This window comes from Thamnophis elegans, chromosome 17 (assembly GCF_009769535.1).
Source record: "Thamnophis elegans isolate rThaEle1 chromosome 17, rThaEle1.pri, whole genome shotgun sequence".
NCBI lineage: Eukaryota > Metazoa > Chordata > Lepidosauria > Squamata > Colubridae > Thamnophis > Thamnophis elegans.
Genome location: NC_045557.1, coordinates 8,975,114 through 8,993,442, shown reverse-complemented (window position 1 = coordinate 8,993,442; position 18,329 = coordinate 8,975,114). Strand labels below are relative to the sequence as shown.

The 18,329-nt window shown below is 46.3% G+C and overlaps 1 protein-coding gene across 1 annotated transcript; it reads left to right on the top strand.

Annotated features, from left to right (window-relative positions):
- Positions 1-26: 26 nt before the first annotated feature.
- Positions 27-17,476, top strand: TSGA10IP (testis specific 10 interacting protein). The gene is made up of 9 exons (XM_032234358.1): positions 27-2,195; positions 5,641-5,804; positions 7,103-7,109; positions 7,788-8,496; positions 10,164-10,380; positions 12,556-12,720; positions 14,436-14,535; positions 16,221-16,345; positions 17,336-17,476. Exons 1-9 carry the CDS (start codon positions 2,046-2,048, stop codon positions 17,379-17,381), a joined length of 1,683 nt encoding a protein of 560 aa, XP_032090249.1. The 5' UTR covers positions 27-2,045; the 3' UTR covers positions 17,382-17,476.
- The last annotated feature ends 853 nt before the right edge of the window (positions 17,477-18,329 follow it).

Sequence of the window (18,329 nt, the reverse complement as noted above, 5' to 3'; positions counted from 1 at the left end):
TTCTTACTCCCAGAATTCCCCAGCCAGCTATGCTTTAAGAGGGGATGGGTTTCAACTTCCAAAATTAAATCATGCTGGGATTCTGGGAGATAAAATTCACTCCCCTCAAAGTACCTTACCTGGGGAATTGTGAGAGTTGAAGTCCACCATCTTAAAGTCACCAGTGTTGGGAGATACTGTGTCAAGGAGATGAGATAGTTAACAATTTTCACCCCTTGTCATTCTCCCTGTTTCTTCCCCACATTTGGCACTGTTCCACCCGATATTGTCCACCCAAATGTCTCTCTTCCTCCTTTCATATCCAAAATCACCAAATCCCCATGGAAACGTTTGCACTGTGAGAGACCCACAAAATGTGTGGGCATGGGGGAACGCAACATTGACTGTATTCTTTTTCCCTTTTCTTTTTGTTAGATTTTATCCACTGCCTTCTATGATGGTCGTTTCAATATTATTTTTAATGTTTCTAAGCCACCCAGAGTTGTTGGATACAAGATGGGCAGCAAACAAATTTCCTAAATAGAGAAATAAAGCATTTATACAGTGGCCTTCTATATTTAACCAAGCATTGATTGCACTGTAAACTTTTCAACCCAAAAAATAAACTCTTCCCATTTCTTCAAGCTAGGTGTGCAGACTATTATCAGTGGGGTTAATTTGAATGTCACGATAATGCAGTGGCCGTTGGTTGGTGTAAACAACCTTGTGAAGCTCAAAAGTAGCACTGTGCTTGCCAGATTTCTTGCCTTTCTTAGCAACTTTGAATTATGTTGGCCTTGGATAAAGGATTTAAATTATATTTTTCATGAACTCTACAGGGAAGTGTGGGGGAAATGGCTATTTTTCTGTTTTAACGTTTCATGTAACTTCTTGAGAAGAAGTAAAGAAATAAATGAGGAAAAAAATAATGCAGTGATCCATCCTTTTGTGATCTCTTTGTGTTGTTGTTTTAAGCGGCATTGTAGTTGATTGTTCAAAGGTCCCCAACCCCCGTGCCAGTACTGTACCAGTCCATGACCTGTTAGAAACTGGCCTGCACAACTGGAAGTGAGGAATGGGCAAGCAAGCAAAACCAACCCGTCCAGGTCCATGAAAAAATTGTCTTCCACGAAACCAATCACTGGTGCCAAAAAGCTTAGCCACTGCTGGATTAGAGGTCTCAAATTTGCTGTCTGTAAGCCACACCATCTCTCTGAGTATTTTTTTTTCCAGATTTTAACAACCTTGCTCTCTCCATGCTGATTTTGAAAACAAATTGCCTGCCCATTCCGAACGGAAAACAAATATTAGTATTCTGGTTCATGGAAAACATTGCCAGCTATGTCCCCAAATTTTAAATCACCTTTCTCTCTTTCTCAAAATCCAGCTTTCCTAATGAGGACGATAGCTAGACTGCAGAAATCAAGAGAGCAACATAGAATTTTCTGTACCTGTGAGACCCAAGCTTGGTTTGGATTTTTGCAACCCAGACCTAGGTTAGATGTGAATAAGACTCTGTTGTTTTGATCTGACTTAAAAGTCAGGCTTGTTGTTTTATTTCTTTTTTATGTATTTATTACATTTTAAAAACTGCCCAAAGAGAGGTTTTCTTTATTGATTAGAGCAGTGTTTCTCTACTTCAACTTAAATCTGGGTGGATGTCAACTCCCATGCTGGCTAGGGAATTCTGGGAGTTGAAGTCCGCACAGGTTTAAATGAACCCCAGTAACACTGGATTAGTGAAAGACCTATCATTTAAAGCGCACCAAATATCCCACTGAGCTAAAACTTCTGTTTGAGTCTCCTCTTAAAACTCATCATAGATATAATAACCGGTATATCTTTCTTTTCAGGGCCTGAGTTCAACCCTGTGACACAGACTTGAGGTACAAGGCCCAGCTAGACTTCAAATCTTAGCAGTGGTGTTTCCATGCCAACGTCCAGCCTGTCCTGTGTCTTGCCTTTATTCCAGAACCCACTGTGTTGGCTGGGCTTGTTCTGAGAGAGGACCAGTTGCTTCGGTAACCAGAGAGTAGCCAGGACTCTTCCATGTTGTCGTGGGCACCATGTTGAACCCTCATCGCCAGTCTGTGCTGACCAATGCATGTATCAAGCCCTCGGTGGACCCCATCACCCGGACCCCTGGCACCATCTATGAACCAAAGGGGCAGGTCCGACTTTTGGGTCTGCTTTCAGAAAACACTCCATCGCAGCAGGTAGCTTGGGTTGGCCTGACACCACTGCCATGGGTTATGAGTCCATCCCCTGAAGAAAACTCTTATCTTAACTAACCAGTTGAATGAGAAGAGCAGGCAGAGCCAGGGTGGTGGTGGAGTAAAGCAAGTCATCAGCCTAGAATTGTTACGTTTCCATAAATGATATAAACCCAAGTTCTCTTAAGACTTGGGTTTAGATCATTTATGGAAACGAATTCCGAAGATCCTTATCTAGTGCCACTTTAGTACTGACATTAGTTTGACTGGATTCTTATCAGTGGTGGGTTTCAAAAATTATTCGAACCTACTCTGTGGGTGTGGCCCTTGTGGGAGTGGCTTGCTGCCCATGTGACCGGATATGAAGATGCCGACGACACTTGTCAGAACCACCTTAAATTACCTCACACACAGCACTGGCATGCATAAGAATATGATGTAAACTTGTTTTTTAAAAGGCATCTTTGGTTTGCGTTAAAACAACTTCAACACACGCAATGTTCTGATTGCACCACAAACGCAGTAGTCATCCTTACCTTTCACAGAGGCACTGAGTTTTATAAATAGGAGCATGATAGTGTAGAATAATCATATCCAAGGACCAGTGGTGGGTTTCAAAAAATTTTGGAACCTCTTCTGTAGGTGTGGCCTGCTTTCCGGGTCCACTGGTGAAACCTCTTCTAACCGGTTCGGTAGATTTGACGAACCGGTTCTACCGAATAGGTGCGAACTGGTAGGAACCCACCTCTGATTCTTATGTACGGCTTAAGCCATAAATCTTAACTGAAACTTTACCTATAGTCCCGATTTTTCACGCCTGACACTAGCAACGGAAGGATCTACCCACTGCATTAAGCTTTGGCAGGGGCAAGGCATAGCCAGAGCACCTATGAGAGGCTGTCCAGTCTCTTTTAAGAAAAGACTGGACATTCACCTGTCTGGAATGGTATAAGGGCTCCTGCTTGAGCAGGGGGTTGGACTAGAAGACCTCCAAACCCCTTCCAACTCTTATTCTATTATATCTTCCTAAGCCTACCTCTATTGATAGCCATCAAGTCCCCTCTTTTTCTCAATTAGAGTTTTATTAAAATTGTCATCAAAGTAAGCCGTCCAGAGTCACCTTGTAGAGGTGATGGGCGGCATAGACATGAAACAAATAAATAGAAAACCCTAAGATGCAAATAAAAATAAACGGGGAAAATGAAAAAGGGGAAGAAAAGTGTAGGTGTAGGGAAAGAAAGAAAAAAAACCCATTAACTCCCAACTTCTTCCTGCGGATTAAAATACAGAATAAAATTGCAGCCCCCGCATTTCCCTTTACCAATTTAAACAAATACTGAGTTTCTATAGCAACAAGCCATTCATCAGCAAATGTTAACGTCAAGAGTTCGTTGTTTTTCTGTCTCGAACACAAGAGTCCTGAAGCGGTTCCCAAGTCGAAACAAAGATGGATATGTTCTTTTCCCTTAATTAAAGCAGCCATGCCATTTTGTTGTCCATCAATTCCATTAATACATTTTACAGAAGCTTTTCATTAAAATATAAGACACTGTAAAGAGACATACTGATCTCAAGCATTATCCTCATTTTTGTTGTTAGTTGCGAAGTCGTGTCCGACTCATCGCAACCCCATGGACCACGTTCCTCCAGGCCTTCCTGTCCTCTCCCATCCTCTGGAGTCCATTGAAGCTCATGCTGACTGCTTCGGTGACTCCATCCAGCCACCTCCTTCTCTGCCCTCCCCTTCTTCTTCTTCTCCCCTCCATCGTTCCCAGCATGAGGCTCTTCTCCAGGGAGTCCTTCTTCCTTCTCATCAGGTGGCCAAAGGATTTCATCTTCAGGATCTGGCCTTCTAAAGAGCAGTCAGGGTCCTCATTGGTAGACCAATTATAAAAGTACTTTAGATAATTGATCTGGTTCATGTCTGCCTTCATTCCTTCAATTTCTATCCTAACTACAGGTAGTCCTCGACTTACAACAGTTCATTTAGTGACCGTTCAAGGTTACAGCGGCACTGAAAAAAAAGTGACATGGCCATTTTTCACACTGATGACATTTTCACTGATGGCATTTTCAAAGTCATGTGATTTAAATCTGGATGCTTGGCATACTTGTTCATGCTTATGACCGTTGCAGTGTCCCAAGATCATGTGATCCCCTTTTGTGACCTTCTGACAAGCAAAGTCAACAGGGAAACCAGATTCACTTAACAACCAGGTTACCGACTTATCAACTGCAGGGATTCATTTAACCACTGTGTCAAGAAAAGTCGTAAAATGGGGGCAAAACGCACTTAACAAATGTGTCACTTGGCAGCTAACTTGTAGCGGCCTTGGATCTTGGAGGTCTTCTTGTCCAACCTCCTGCTCAAGCAGGAGCCCCTATTCCATTCCAGACAGGTGGCTGTCTAGTCTTTTCTTAAAAACCTCCAGTGTCGAAGCACCCACAACCTCTGGTGGCAAGCAGTTCCAGTGGTTAATTGTCCTCACCGTTAGGAAGTCTCTTCTTAATTCCAGTTTGCTTCTCTCCTTGATTAGTTTCCATCAGTTGCTTCTGGTCCTGCCTTCTGGTGCTTTGGAGGATAGGTTGAGCCCCTTCTTCTTTGTGGCAGCCCCTCAAATATCGGAAGACTGCTATCATGTCCAGAATGCAGCCGCGCGAGCGATTGTGGGTGCACCTAGGTACACCCACGTCACACCTATCCTCCGCGAACTGCCCATTAGTCTCCGAATCCGCTTCAAGGTGCTGGTCGCTACCTATAAAGCCCTACATGGCATCGGACCTGGGTACCTGAGAGACCGCCTCCTGCTGATTACCTCCCTCAGACCGATAAGATCTCACAGGTTAGATCTCCTCCGGATTCCATCTGCCAGCCAATGTCGGCTGGCGACTCCCCGGGGGAGAGCCTTCCCTGTTGCAGCTCCAGCCCTCTGGAATGACCTCCCCGTGGAGATCCGGACCCTTACTACCCTCCTGGCCTTCCGCAAAGCCACCAAGTCCTGGCTGCTCCAGCAGGCCGGGGGGCTTGTAAATCATCCAGCCCCACGGAAATTGTGAATGTTGTGTCTTTTTTAAAGTGTTGTCTTTGTCTATTTATCCCCTTTCCCTTGTCTATTGTGAGCCGCCCGGAGTCCTCCGGGAGTGGGCGGCATACAAGACAAATAAAATGAAATGAATGAAATGAAATGAATCATGTCCCCCCTAGTCCTTCTTTGCGTTAGATTAGGCAAACCGGAATCCTGCAGCTGTTCTTCTTATGTTTTAGTCTCCGGGCCTTTAATCATCTTAGTTGCTCTTCTCTGCACTTTTTCCAAAGTCTCAACATCTTTTTTGTAGTATGGTGACCAAAACTGGATGCAGCATTCCGGGTGTGGCCTTACTAAGGCTTTGTAAAGCAGTACTAATACTAAAATTGCCCAAGAGGAACAGCATCTTTCTCTTTCCTTAGGAGGACTACCTGGATGCTGGTGATGGAATGCTCATCTGTATGAAACGTGCTAAGAAAAAAGCCCTTCGCCCCCTCTTCAAAGGCTGCTGGGAATCCGAACAAGAGGTCCCCGATGTCAGCGAAGCCTCAGATGCCGACCCCGATCAAGACGTAAACAGGCGAGTGTGGTGAACGCTTTCTCTGGTTTTAATCCTTTTTGAAATTGAAGTGCTGTCCGTGACCATTGAGGATTGTGGATCCTCCAGGAAATCAAAGCCAATTCCAAAGAGGTTGTGCAATCTATGAAAATCTATGACAAAAGCTCAGTCTGTGCACAGGTCTGTGTAATGCAGGGGTGAAATCCAGCAGGTTCTGACAGGTTCTGGAGAACCGGTAGCGGAAATTTTGAGTAGTTCAGAGAACCGGCAAATGCCACCTCTGGCTGGCCCCAGAGTGGGGTGGAAACAGAGATTTTGCAGTATCCTTCCCCTGGAGTCGGGTGGGAATGGAGATTTTGCAGTATCCTTCCCCTGCCATGCCCACTAAGCCATGCTCACCACGTCCACCAAGCCACACATAACAGAACCGGTATTCAAAAAAAAATTGAATTTCACCGCTGATGTAATGTTTATGTGGGAAAGACAGCGGGCGTCAGGGTGAAGGGCTGCTGCCAAGAGAATAGTCAGATAAGAGACAGCATAGCCCTCAGCTGCATAATGGATGGATAAAGGAGCTCAGAAGGGACCCTCCCTAGTTTCTCAGACTGTAAAGGAGGTGGGTGACCAAATCTAGATCTATGGAAAAAGCTCCGACTGCAGGTATCTGTAAAAGATCTTGGGAGGCAGCAAAGAAAACACTGCTTAGGAACAGTCAAATAAGAGGCAGCATACCCTCAACTGCATAATGGATGGAGAAAGAATCTCAGAAGAGACTGTCCCTAGTTTCTCAGGTTGTGAAGGGGTGGGGGGATATAGATCTATGGACAGAGTTTAAACAAGTATTTTGTAATGGTATGTGGGAAGACCTTGGGAGATGGAGTGAAGAAACCTGCCCAGTAATGGTCAGATAAGGGAATATAGCTCTGAGACAGGGCAAGAGGCTCAGAAGGAACCCTCCCTAGATTCTCAGGCTGTAAAAGAGGGGAGGGGAAGAATGTAGATCACAACTTTCACAGGTTGTGCAAAGATATATGGGGAACACCAAAGAGATATTGCCCAGGAATGGTCAAATAAGAGGCAGCATAATGCTCAGATGTGTAACAGGTAGGCCGAAAGGCTCAGAACAGACCCTCCCTAGTTGCTCAGTCTGTAAAGACCTTGGCAGGTGGGGCAAATAGATGCTGCCAAGGGAACAGACAGATAAAAGACAACATTGACCTCAGCTGCATAATGGATGTAAAAAGAGGCTCAGATGGGACCCTCCCTAGCTTCTCAGACTGTAAAGAGGGGGGAACAGAATCTAGAGCTATGGAAAGAGTTCAGAGCGTGTCAGTTATGTGGGAAAGACTTAGAGAAACAGAACAAAGAGACTCTGCCCAGGAACAGTCAGATAAGAGGCAGCATAGCCCTCCACTGTGTAACAGGCAAGGCAACAGACTCAGAAGGGACCCGCCCTAGTTTCTCAGGCTGTAAAGGAAACGGTGGGAGAGTTGAACTTTCAGACTTGCACGATTCCGTCAACGTGATTTTACAATACTGCAGAATTAGCCAGGGGTGAACTGCTCTGAAGTCTGCTACCAGTTCGCTTCGTTAACGGTGTGCTGCGCGGGCACATGTGCGCCAAACTCGTGCTTTGCACACAGGGGCTACCGCGCAGTGATGAAAAAGGATTAAGAAGCCTTTTCTTGAGTCTGCAAAGGTAAATAGAACAGCGGGAGGGGGGGGGAGACAGCTGTGCCATGCGATTTAGATTCGCTTAGAAAGCAGGATTTCCTACATTCTAGTGAATATAAATCAGTCCCACAGCTGATCGTTGGAACTACTAGTTCGCCCGAACTGGTAGCATTTTTTCCCCACTATCGGTTCGGGTGAACCGATCCAAACCGGTAGCATTTCACCCCTGGAATTAACTCCCCTGTGTGTTTCTTATCTGGTTTACCCTGTGAGGCTCACCGCCGGTGTGAGGATCTGGGTCTGATTTTAGCTCCACTTCCCCCTAGGCACCTGGAGGCTACCCCTCTGGAGCAGAGCCATGAACCTCCGCCTCCCGAAACCCCCAAAATAGCCTCTCGCCAAGGTTCCTTCCCCTTTCACTGGATGTGGGAGAGTTTTTCCATCCAAGGCCAGACCATCTGCCAAGACCAGGTTTTGGATAAGACCAAGAAGCTGACCTTGCCACGCACTGCGGCTGCCCCGCCCCGGGAGACCCCTTACAACCCTGACGCCATCTTGGGCTCCCCAGTTCCCAAAGAGAGCCTCTGCTCGGGAGTCCGCAAGTCTTCCAGAACTCCCGAGGTCCCTTGCAGCAGGCCCCAGAGGTACTTGCCGCATATGGCCTTGGTTCCTAAAAGTTCTCTCCTGCCCCTCTTCTGGAAGATGGAAGCCCGGTCAGAAGCTCGGAAGCGGCAGCTGCGCCGGGAACGTCGCCATTGGTTGCATCTCACCCAGCAGCTCTTGAACCTGGAAGCGGGGCAGCGCCCGTCGCGAGAAAAACATCTCTCGTTCGAGGAGTTGGAAGAAAAACTCCGAGCGGAGATGCTCTGCTTAGCCACGGAGCCCGAAGAGCCCGTCCCTCAAAAGGAGAAAAGGAAATCCAAGACCCGCAGCTCAACTCCCAAGGAGGAGCTGACCTTCAAGCCGGTCATCAATCAGAAGGTGCCCAACTTCAAGCATCTGCAAAAGCGCTTCCAAGAACAGCTGGAGCACAAGAAAGAGCAAGGTGGGTGCAGGAAAGCCTCACGGGCAAGCAAGGAGCTTGTGAGGGCCACACCTGGTGAGGGGAAAGGAGGCCAGCAGCCAGGTGAATGATAGTATTAGCATTAGACTTACAATAGTAATAGCAAAAGCACCTAGACTTATATACCGCTTCACAGTGCTTTGCAGCTCTCTCTAAGCAGTTTACAGCCTCTTGTCCTCCAACAATCTGGGTCCCCATTTTACCGACCTCGGAAGGACGGAAGGCTGAGTCTACCTTCAACCGGTCAGGATCGAACTGCTGGCAGTCGGCAGAATTAGCCTGCAATCCTGCATTCTGACCATTGGGAGGAAGGGAGCAGGGAAGAAAGGAAAGAAGGAAGAAGGGCAATAGCACTTAGATTTATATACCACTTCACGGTGCTTTCCAGCTTTCTCTAAGCAGTTTACATAGTCAGCCTCTTGCCCCCAACAATCTGGGTCCTCATTTTACTGACCTCGGAAGGACGGAATGCTGAGTCTACCTTCAACCGGTCAGGATCGAACTGCTGGCTGTTGGCAGAATTAGACTGCAATCCTGCATTCTAACCACTGGGAGGGAGACAGGGAAGGAAGAGCAATAGCCCTTAGACTTATATACCGCTTCACAGTGCTTTCCAGCCCTCTCTAAGTTTTCAGAGTCAGTCTATTGCCCCCAACAATCTGGGTCCTCATTTTACCTATCTCATCAACCTTGAGCCAGTGAGATTCGAAACCTCTGGGCAGGTGGCAGTCAGCAGAAGTAGCCTGCAGTACTGCATTCTAACCACTGTGCCACCTGTTCTCAGCTTACTTAAGCCATAGTGGTGCGGTGGATAGAGTGCAGTACCGCAGGCTACTTCTGCTGATCACCTACTGCCGGCAGTTTGGCAGATCAAATCTCACCAGGCTCAAGGTTGACCACCATGAAGTGAATCACTTCAGTTGCTAAGCAACTTGTAGGGCCGTTGAGCAAATCTGGCTGCCACCATTGGCTTTGTTTGTCAGGAGTCAGCTGGGAAGTTTACAAGTGGTGATCACGTGACCCTGGCACATTGCAACTGTCATAAATACATGCCAATTGTCAAGCGACCAAAGTCTGATCACATGACCATGGGGATGCTGCATTAGAATAGAATAGAATAGAATGTGGAAAAGAGAATAGAATAATAGAATAGTAGTATAGAAAATAGAATATCGAATAGAATAGAATAGCAGAATAGAAAATAAACTATCGAATAGAATAGAAAATATAGAATAGAATAGAATGTAGAAAATAGAATAAAATAGAAACTAGAATAGAATAGAAAGTAGAATAGAATAATAGAATAGTAGAATAGAAAATAGAATATCGAATTGAGTAGAATAGAAAGAATAGAATATAATGTGGAAAATAGAATAGAATGTGGAAAAGAGAATAGAATAGAAAGTAGAGAATAGAATAAATAGAATAGAATAGAGTTGGAAGGGACCTTGGAGGTCTTCTAGTCCAACCCCTACTTAGGCAGGAAACCATACACCACTTCAGACAAATGGCTACCTGACATTATTCTATTCTGTGAAAAATGGTCATAAGTCACTTTCTTCCACGCCGTTGTTATCGTCAAACAGTTACTAAGTGAGCTGCTGTACATCGAGGGCTGCCTGTACGTCCGTCTTCTCTACCTTTTCCAGGAAAACTGACTGTCTGCAAGCCGTTCCGCCTTCATTCCAGCAGCTCTCAGCCTCTTTCGGAAGACGAGGAAAAGAAAGACCAGGAAGATTTATTTCAGGACTTCCGGCGGCTTTGGAGCATACACTGGAGGGCGCAGTCTTGTCCAGATTTTGAACCGTCATTGGCTCCTCAAGTGATTCCCAACAAGACTTCTGATAAAAGACAGGAAGCTAACAGGTAGGCATGTGGGTTGCTTTCAGTGTTCCCCCGCAAATAATTCTGGGGTTTTCAAAAGTGGCGAATATTTATAGCTCAGGTGTAAGATGAGGGCAAAGGTTTGTTCTCCAAGCTTGTGGGTTGGTTTCCAAACGTTTCGTTACCAGGCTAGGTAACAAGGCACCCGAAGGCCAGAGAAGGAACAATGGATGGAAACGGACCAAGGAGAGATTCAACCTAGAAATAAGGAGGAATTTTCTGACAGTGAGAACAATCAACCCACGGAACAGAAGTTGCCTTCGGAGGTTGTGGGAGCTTCATCACTGGAGGCTTTCAAGAAGAGACTGGACTGCCCTCTGTCAAAAATGTTATAGGGCAGTGTTTCTCAACCCTGGTGACTTTTAAGTCCTGTGGACTTCAACTCCCAAAATTCCCCAGCCAGCTATACTGGCTGGGGGATTCTGGGAGTTGAAGTCCACAGGACTTAAAGTCGCCAAGGTTGAGAAACACTGTTATAGGGTCTCTTGTTTGAGGGGGGGGGGGGGTTGGACTAGATGGCCTACAAGATACTTTCCAACTCTGTTAATCTGAACTGGGCATGGCTAGTCTAGTGAAGAACCAGGGGAGACAGGATAGCAGCCTTCCAATATTTGAGGGGCAGCCACAGAGAGGAGGAGGGGATCAAACTATTTTCCAAAGCACCCGAAGGCCAGGCAAGGAATAATGGATGGAAACTGACCAAGGAGAGATTCAACCTGGAATTAAGGAGAAACTTTCTGACAGGGAGAACAATCAACCCATGGAACAGAAGCTTCATCCATGGAGGATTCTAAGACGAGACTGGACTGCTCTCTGTCAGAAATGGTGTAGGGTCTCCTGCTTGGGCGGGCAGCTGGACTAGATGACCTACAAGGTCCCTTCCATCTCTGTTAACCTAATCTAAACATCTTCAGTGGAGTTTAGGGGGTGTCAGTGTCAGGTTCCATCAAAAACCCATCACAAGACTCACAGATGACCCATCACAATACTTAGCACACCCACACCTGAATTGTTTATAAAAAGAAGAACATCAACACTGACATCCCCTAAACTCCGTGGAAGAGGTTACCTAGCCTGGTAACGAAAAGTTCAGAAAGCAACCCACAAGCTCGGAGAATGAACCTTCGCCCTCAATCATTTGGGGTATATTAGACGAATAAAAATAACAGCAGTGAAAACTACAAACTTGTCAGCTGAAGAACCTAGGTAGAAATTGTCTCTACCTGGATCCGGGAAGCTAAAATGAAGATTTTGCTTTGCAGTTCAAGTTATTGAACGAATTTCAGCAGTTGGGTTAACCCACAAAACTCAAGCATTGTCTGGGTAATAGTTAGCTACTACAGGTAGTCCTCGACTTACAACCACGATTAAGCCCAACATTTCTACTTACTAAGCGAGACATTTGTTAAGTGAGGTTTGCCCGTTTTATGACCTTTCTTGCCACAGTTGCTAAGTGAATCAGCTGAATTTCATGGCTAAGGTGGATTAGAACTCACAATCTCCTGGGGATTGATCCACAGTCTCCCAAGCTGGCTTTCATGGCTAAGGTGGGACTTGAACTCAGGGTCTCCCACTGTCTAGTCTAGTGCCTTAACAACAAGACCAATCAGGCCTCATTGCAAAATGAATTGTAAGTCGAGGACCAGCTGTGTTGGCATCTCCCGTCTTCGTTCCTGTTCTGACCGAGGCTTCCCAAGAGCATGAAGCCACTCCTTGTTGTCCCAACAAAAATCCCTTTTATTAATTGACCGAATTCTGCTCCTTCACATCCAGCAGTCTTTCTAAGGAGGATTTACAGTCACAGACCTTATCTGGCTTGGAGAGCTGCCAGGCCCATATCTGGCAAGGAGTCTCAGAGAATCACAAACCAATTAAGCGAACTAATGGTCTCCTGCAAACTCCACTCCCCTTCGCTCTTCTTTTATTTCCTCTGGGAGGGGCCATTCACCGTCCACCTGTGGCCTTCCTCCCAAGTCGACCCCTGTTCTTTAGCTGTTCCCTTCCTCTGGCAACTCAGACTCCAGGACTGGCCCATGTTCCTCCCCAACCTCCTCACTTTCCGAATCTGCTGCTTGCTCCGCTGGCCTCTTGACAGGCCACAACAGTTCCATTCTTGGAGCATTTCCCCATGGCTTCAACTCCAGTCTCTTTGTCTAGGTTGCTTTTGCTGGAATGGGAACGTCGAGAACAGCAGGAGAAACACCGGGCTGAGCTGCGCAGATTGAAGGCGCAGCACATGCAGCGGGAAGTGGCCAAATGCTTGGCAACTTACCGTAATAAAGGATGCTCCATGTCGGTCGAGAGAAGGCGGGAAGAACTCAAGTGAGTATCTCCACTCCCATCCCACCCGCATCTTCAAGACATCTCACCACTTGCTGGATCAAGATGCTTATTTTGGTACCGGGATGGGAGACCACCAGCAGATCCCGGCAGGGAAGCTAGGAAAATTAATTGAAAAATTAGTTCAGATCCAAAATGGAGTGGCCAAAAACCTATAGGAATAGATCTTTGAAATTCAAGAAACAAATGAACTGGCAGAGAAATTATTCTACAAGGGTGGGAGGCTCATACATCACCTTGAAAAGAAAAGAAAAAAACTTTTTAAAAACATTTTTGAAATATTTATTAATGGACTGGATTTATGTGACTACCTGTCTTGCATGTACAACTCTGAGCAGCGTTGCAATAAAATTTATAAATAAAATTTGTAGGCTTTGTTGAGCAATAGCAATAAGTCTTATATACCGCTTCACAGTGCTTTACAGCCCTCTCTAGGCAATTTGCAGTCAGCCTTTTGCTCCCAAAAATCTGGGTCCCTGTTTTACCGACCTTGGAAGGATGGAAGGCTGAGTCAACCTTGAGCCAGGTGAGATTCGAACTGCCAAATTGCAGGCAGCTGGCAGTCAGCAGAAGTAGCTGGCAGTAATGCACTCTGACCACTCTGCCACCATGGCTGTTAAGCCGTGGTTTAGTGGCAGTTGTGATCTTATATTCCCCAGGTAGCCCTTGATGTAAGCCATTTATTTAACGACCGTTCAAAATTACAACGACACTCAAAAAACCAACCATTCCTCGTACTTAAAACCATCACAGCATCCCCATGATTAGGCGCTTGGTAGGCATGTATTTTTGATGGTTGCTACATCCCAGGGTCACTGCTGACTGCTCTTTGGGTCCTTCCCAGCCAGCTTCCACAATTGGAAAAAACTGGATTTGCTTAATGACTGCACACGATTCACCTGCATACCCAACCTGTATTTACTTAGTTTATTGGGTTTAGATGGCCACCCATCTCACAAAATACGACTGTAGAGTCATTTATTAAGTTTATATGCCGCTCATCGTGCATTCTTTATTTTTTTCTTTATTTCCTTGTTTAAAGCATCCAAACCCAGTTCATTGATTAAGTTTGTAGATTAACAAGAGTTGGAAGAGAGCTTGTAGGTCATCTAGTGCAACCCCACACCCCACCCCCTCCACCCAAGCAGGAGACCCTACACCATTTCTGACAGATGCCAGCCCAGTCTCTTCCAGGGATGAACCTCCCACAACTTCCGATAGCAACTTCTGTTCCATGGGTTGATTGTTCTCACTGTCAGAAAATGTCTCCTTATTTCTAAGTTGAATCTCTCCTTGGTCGGTTTCCATCCATTATTCCTTCTCTGGCCTTCAGGTGCCTTGGAAAATAGCTTGACCCCCTTCCTCTTCTCTGTGGCAGCCCCTCAAATATTGGAAGATGCTCTCATATGTCCCCTGTTCCTTCTCTTCCCTAGACTAGCCAGGCCCAGTTCCTGTAACCGTTCATCGTATGTTTGAGCCTCCAGTCCCCTCATCATCCTGTTTGCTCTTCTCTGCACTCTTATCTAGAGTCTCAACCTCTTTTTTTATAGTGTGGTTGTTCCTGGATGCTTAATAGTGAATAATTGGATCTAGTTTACTTTGGCTTGGTGCAAACATCTTTCTGCTCCCGGCCTGATGCTGCTTTTTTAGATTGTAGAGGGATATCTATTTAGCCCTTCTTTCCATGTCCTATATAGGAAGCAAGAGAAACAGCGCATGGAGGAATACATGATGCAGCTGCGGGAGATGCAGGATCGTGTAGAGAGCCGCCCGTATCTGTTTGAGAGAGTCATGCAGGTGTGTGTGGTGCAGGACCAGACATCGTGGGTGCCAGCTGTGGAGTTAAATACCCTCTTCAGCCCTGCTTCCCTGGGCAAAACCCTGCCAGGGTGACAGTCCAGGGAGAATCCATACCAGTAGAAGAGAATATTTGTAGCTCAGGATTGAACAGTTGGGGTCCTGGGTGTTCTCTGAGCTTGTTAGTTTTCCTCCATTCGTTTCATTATCTGACTGAGTAACACCATCAGTGCGAAGGAGTATGGGGTTTACTCCCTGTTTATATGCAATAGCTTGCCCTGCCAGTGTTGATTGGCATATTGTTTTCTTCTAGGTAGAAGAAGAAAACAGAATTTCCACCAAAATTGACAGGGCAAGCCACCGTAAATAAATAGAGAGCAAATCCCACTCCATTTCAGCAATCAAGCTCAGAGATCTCCAAAGACAACACAGTCATCATTCTCCTCCTCTTCTTCTCCCTCCTCCTCCTCGACTCCCTTCCCTTCTAACGCTGATGATGTTCCCTAGTTTGGGTCATGAAACATCTGCAAGGAAATCATTAAGCTGAGACTCCCTAGTTGGGTTCACACATCTCAGTTTTCAACCAAGATACCTCTGGCAGGCACTGCTATGTCCCTGCGCCCTCTTCCCCTTTGCAAGGCATTTTGCAAGCGTGCCCCCATGTGCTTTCTTTTTTTAAAAACTTTTTTTTGTTTGTTTATGCAAACATCACATCTTTGCAACACATTACACTTCTTTTACATATCTGTTGTGATTCTTTTATCTGTACATGTTCTGCCCCCCCCCCTCCGTCCAGTAATGAACGCAGACACAGGCTTAGCTGTTTGCCACTCTTTATTCACAGCAATTATAATCCTGTTGGCTGAAAGCCCAGACACGACTCACTGGCAAGACGTTGGCAGCAACCCAGACTCCAACAGACACGGGAACACAAGGCAGACCAGACAAGGAGTTCTCCAGATTAGTACGAATGGTTGTGTCCTGCAAAAGGACTCCTCCCAAAGTCTCTTCTTATATACTCTCTTAGGAGGGGCCAAGCCACAACCACCTGGGCTTGATTATCTCTTATGAGTCTGTCTCCGTAACTGCTGCCTCCGTTTCTCCGCCCTCCATTGCCTGGTGTCAGGGACAAACTCCCTTTGATCTTCCCCATAGCTCCATGCCTCAGGCGCCTCCTGGTGGCCAACGAGCCTCTCTGGTCCCTGCTCTGAGTCTGAACCCTGCCCAGGGTCCTCCACATCTTCCATAGCAGACTCATAGGGGTCCTTGCTATCGGAGTCCATCAGCAGCTCCAACGGCTTCTGCTGGGCAACAAGAGTACATATATGCATATATGCATTTATATTATTTCATACATCTTTTTTCTTCATTCTGTATATAACATTCTATATGTTCTATGTATAACAACCTTTATTACATTTGACTTGTTTTGTATCCATTTCCTATTATTTATTTGCTACAGCCTATTTCGTATTTCTACCTTTTAATCATTTTCCGGTTTTGTAGTTGTTTTTTTAATTTGTTGGTCTTTCTTCCCATGTGCTTTCAAGCTGGCAAAAGCAGTATCTAAAAGATCATCTAGCCGTGCTGCGAACATGGAGTTCTGCTCGGTTTTTGGTAACGCTGCTGCCTTCGGTACAAACATCCATCCAACCCTCTCTTTTTTTCTTCCCCCCCCCCTCCAGACAAACGCCCGCCAGGCTGTGGAGCGCCGTTTCTCAAAAGTGTTGGCCGCCCTGGGCATCGACGAAGAGATGCTATGGAAGCATGCCGCTCGGCAGACTTTTGGCCAACTTGGCATCAAAGACATGTAAGGCTGCTGGAATGGAGGGGCGGGGTACAGCCCTGCGAGGTAGTCCAGACAACAAAACCCAGTCAGGAGAACGTGTTCTGTCTTTATTGTAAGACTTAGTCGGTTGGATACCCGTGCTTCGCTATGGAACTATGTGATCGGGCTTGATAAATTGACAGTTAAAAATTGAGTAGTTACGATTGGCCTCTCCTCTTCCCTTGTCTCCCTCAGGGAAGCCTCCGGAGGGCGAAAAATGACTGAAAATCAGCTGGCCGGCGCGCACATATGCGCTGCAGCTGACAGGGCAACACCTCACGTGCCCTCAGAAATGGCTCCACATGCCACACATGCCAGAGGTTTGCCATACGGTCCTAGGATATTTCATTTTTCTAGTACAGGGGATGGGTGCTAACTTCTTTCAGGGAAAAGGGAAGCAGACAGGACGTTCAGTCTGTGGCTTTCCTGCCAGTCTCCGAACGTCATTCCCACATAAGTAAAGTTAAAGCTTCCCTTCGCACATAGATGCTAGCCGTTCCCATCTCTAGGGGGCGGTGCTCATCTCCGTTTCAAAGCCGAAGAGCCAGCGCTGTCCGAAGATGTCTCCGTGGTCATGTGGCCGGCATGACTCAACACCGAAAGCTGTTCCCTTCCCACCAAAGGGGGTCCCTATTTTTCTACTTGCATTTTGTCACCTGTTTTCGAACTGCTAGGCTAGCAGAAGCTGGGAAAAGGAACGGGAGCTCACTCCCTTACGCGGCGCTAGGGGTTCGAACTGCCGACCTTTCTGATCGACAAGCTCAGCGTTTCAGCCCACTGAGCCACACTGCCTTCCTACATAGCGTTAATCAAACTGAGCTCGTGCTCATGGAGCCAAGGGAAGGTGTGTGTTTTCCCCCTTAATGCTTTGACTGCCACGCTTAACTTTCCAATCCCGAATCAACCATTGGACTCAGGTGCTCCTTTCTCCAATACCTGGGAGCTCCAACCTGTGATGTTTGTTGTTTCCAGATATCAGAGCACCGAGTCCTTAGAAGACTTCCAAAGCTCGATCTGAGAGGAAGAGAGGATGGATAGAGGAAGTTATTTGGACCTTTGCCTCCTGAGCGCGTAATCCTAGACCATCTAAAAATAAATCTTAACGTTGAGAAACAGAAGAGCCCACCTTGCCTTTGTTCACTCATGCATATCCCTTCAACCTGGTGGGGAGCAGCATTCGTAAGGCTGCAGAAAGGCTGCCATCAGCTGCGTCCCTCATCCCTAGGCCAGTCTCGGCCAGAATGTTGTCTGGTAGCCACACAGCTCTCCTGCACAAGATGACTTTTGCTGTTAAGTGTTGTTGTTTTTTTTTTTAATCAGGGCAAATTATATTGGCCACAATCTGGCCAATTATGGGACAGAACATACTGCTAAATAGCACTTCGCCATAGCATTAGACTTACATAAAGCTCTCTCCACAGTACTTTACAGTCCTCTCTAAGCAGTTGACCGAGTCAGCCTATCGTCCCCAACAATCTGGGTCCTCATTTTACCCACCTCGGAAGGACGGAAGGCTGAGTCAACCTTCAGCCGGTCAGGATCGAACTCCTGGCAGTGGGCAGTTTAGCCTGGAATCCTGCATTCTAACCACTGGGAAGGAAAGAAAGAAGGAAGGAAGATCGCAATAGCACTTCACGATGCTTCACAGTGTTTTCCAGCCCTTTCTAAGTGATTTACCGAGTCAGCCTCTTGCTCCCCCAACAATGTGAGTCCTCATTTTACTGACCTCAGAAGGACAGAAGGCTGAGTCACACAAAATATCTGGACTGCATTGTCTCTTATTCTGTCAGGTGTGAAAGACTCAAATTTACTCAACTAATGGATAACTATTATTTGGGCTCTAGATAGCAATAGCAAGAGCACTTAGATGCCACTTCACAGTTCTTTCAAGCCCTCTCTAAGCAGTTTAAAGAGTGAGCCTATCTCCCCCAACCATCTGGGTCCTCATTTTACCAACTTCGGAAGG

Coding starts and splice junctions, on each gene's coding strand:
- TSGA10IP (XM_032234358.1), top strand. CDS start 2,046: ATGTTGAACCCTCATCGCCAGTCTGTGCTGACCAATGCATGTATCAAG. Junction 10,381..12,555: donor AAAAGACAGGAAGCTAACAG/GTAGGCATGTGG, acceptor CTCTTTGTCTAG/GTTGCTTTTGCTGGAATGGG. Junction 16,346..17,335: donor CAACTTGGCATCAAAGACAT/GTAAGGCTGCTG, acceptor TGTTGTTTCCAG/ATATCAGAGCACCGAGTCCT.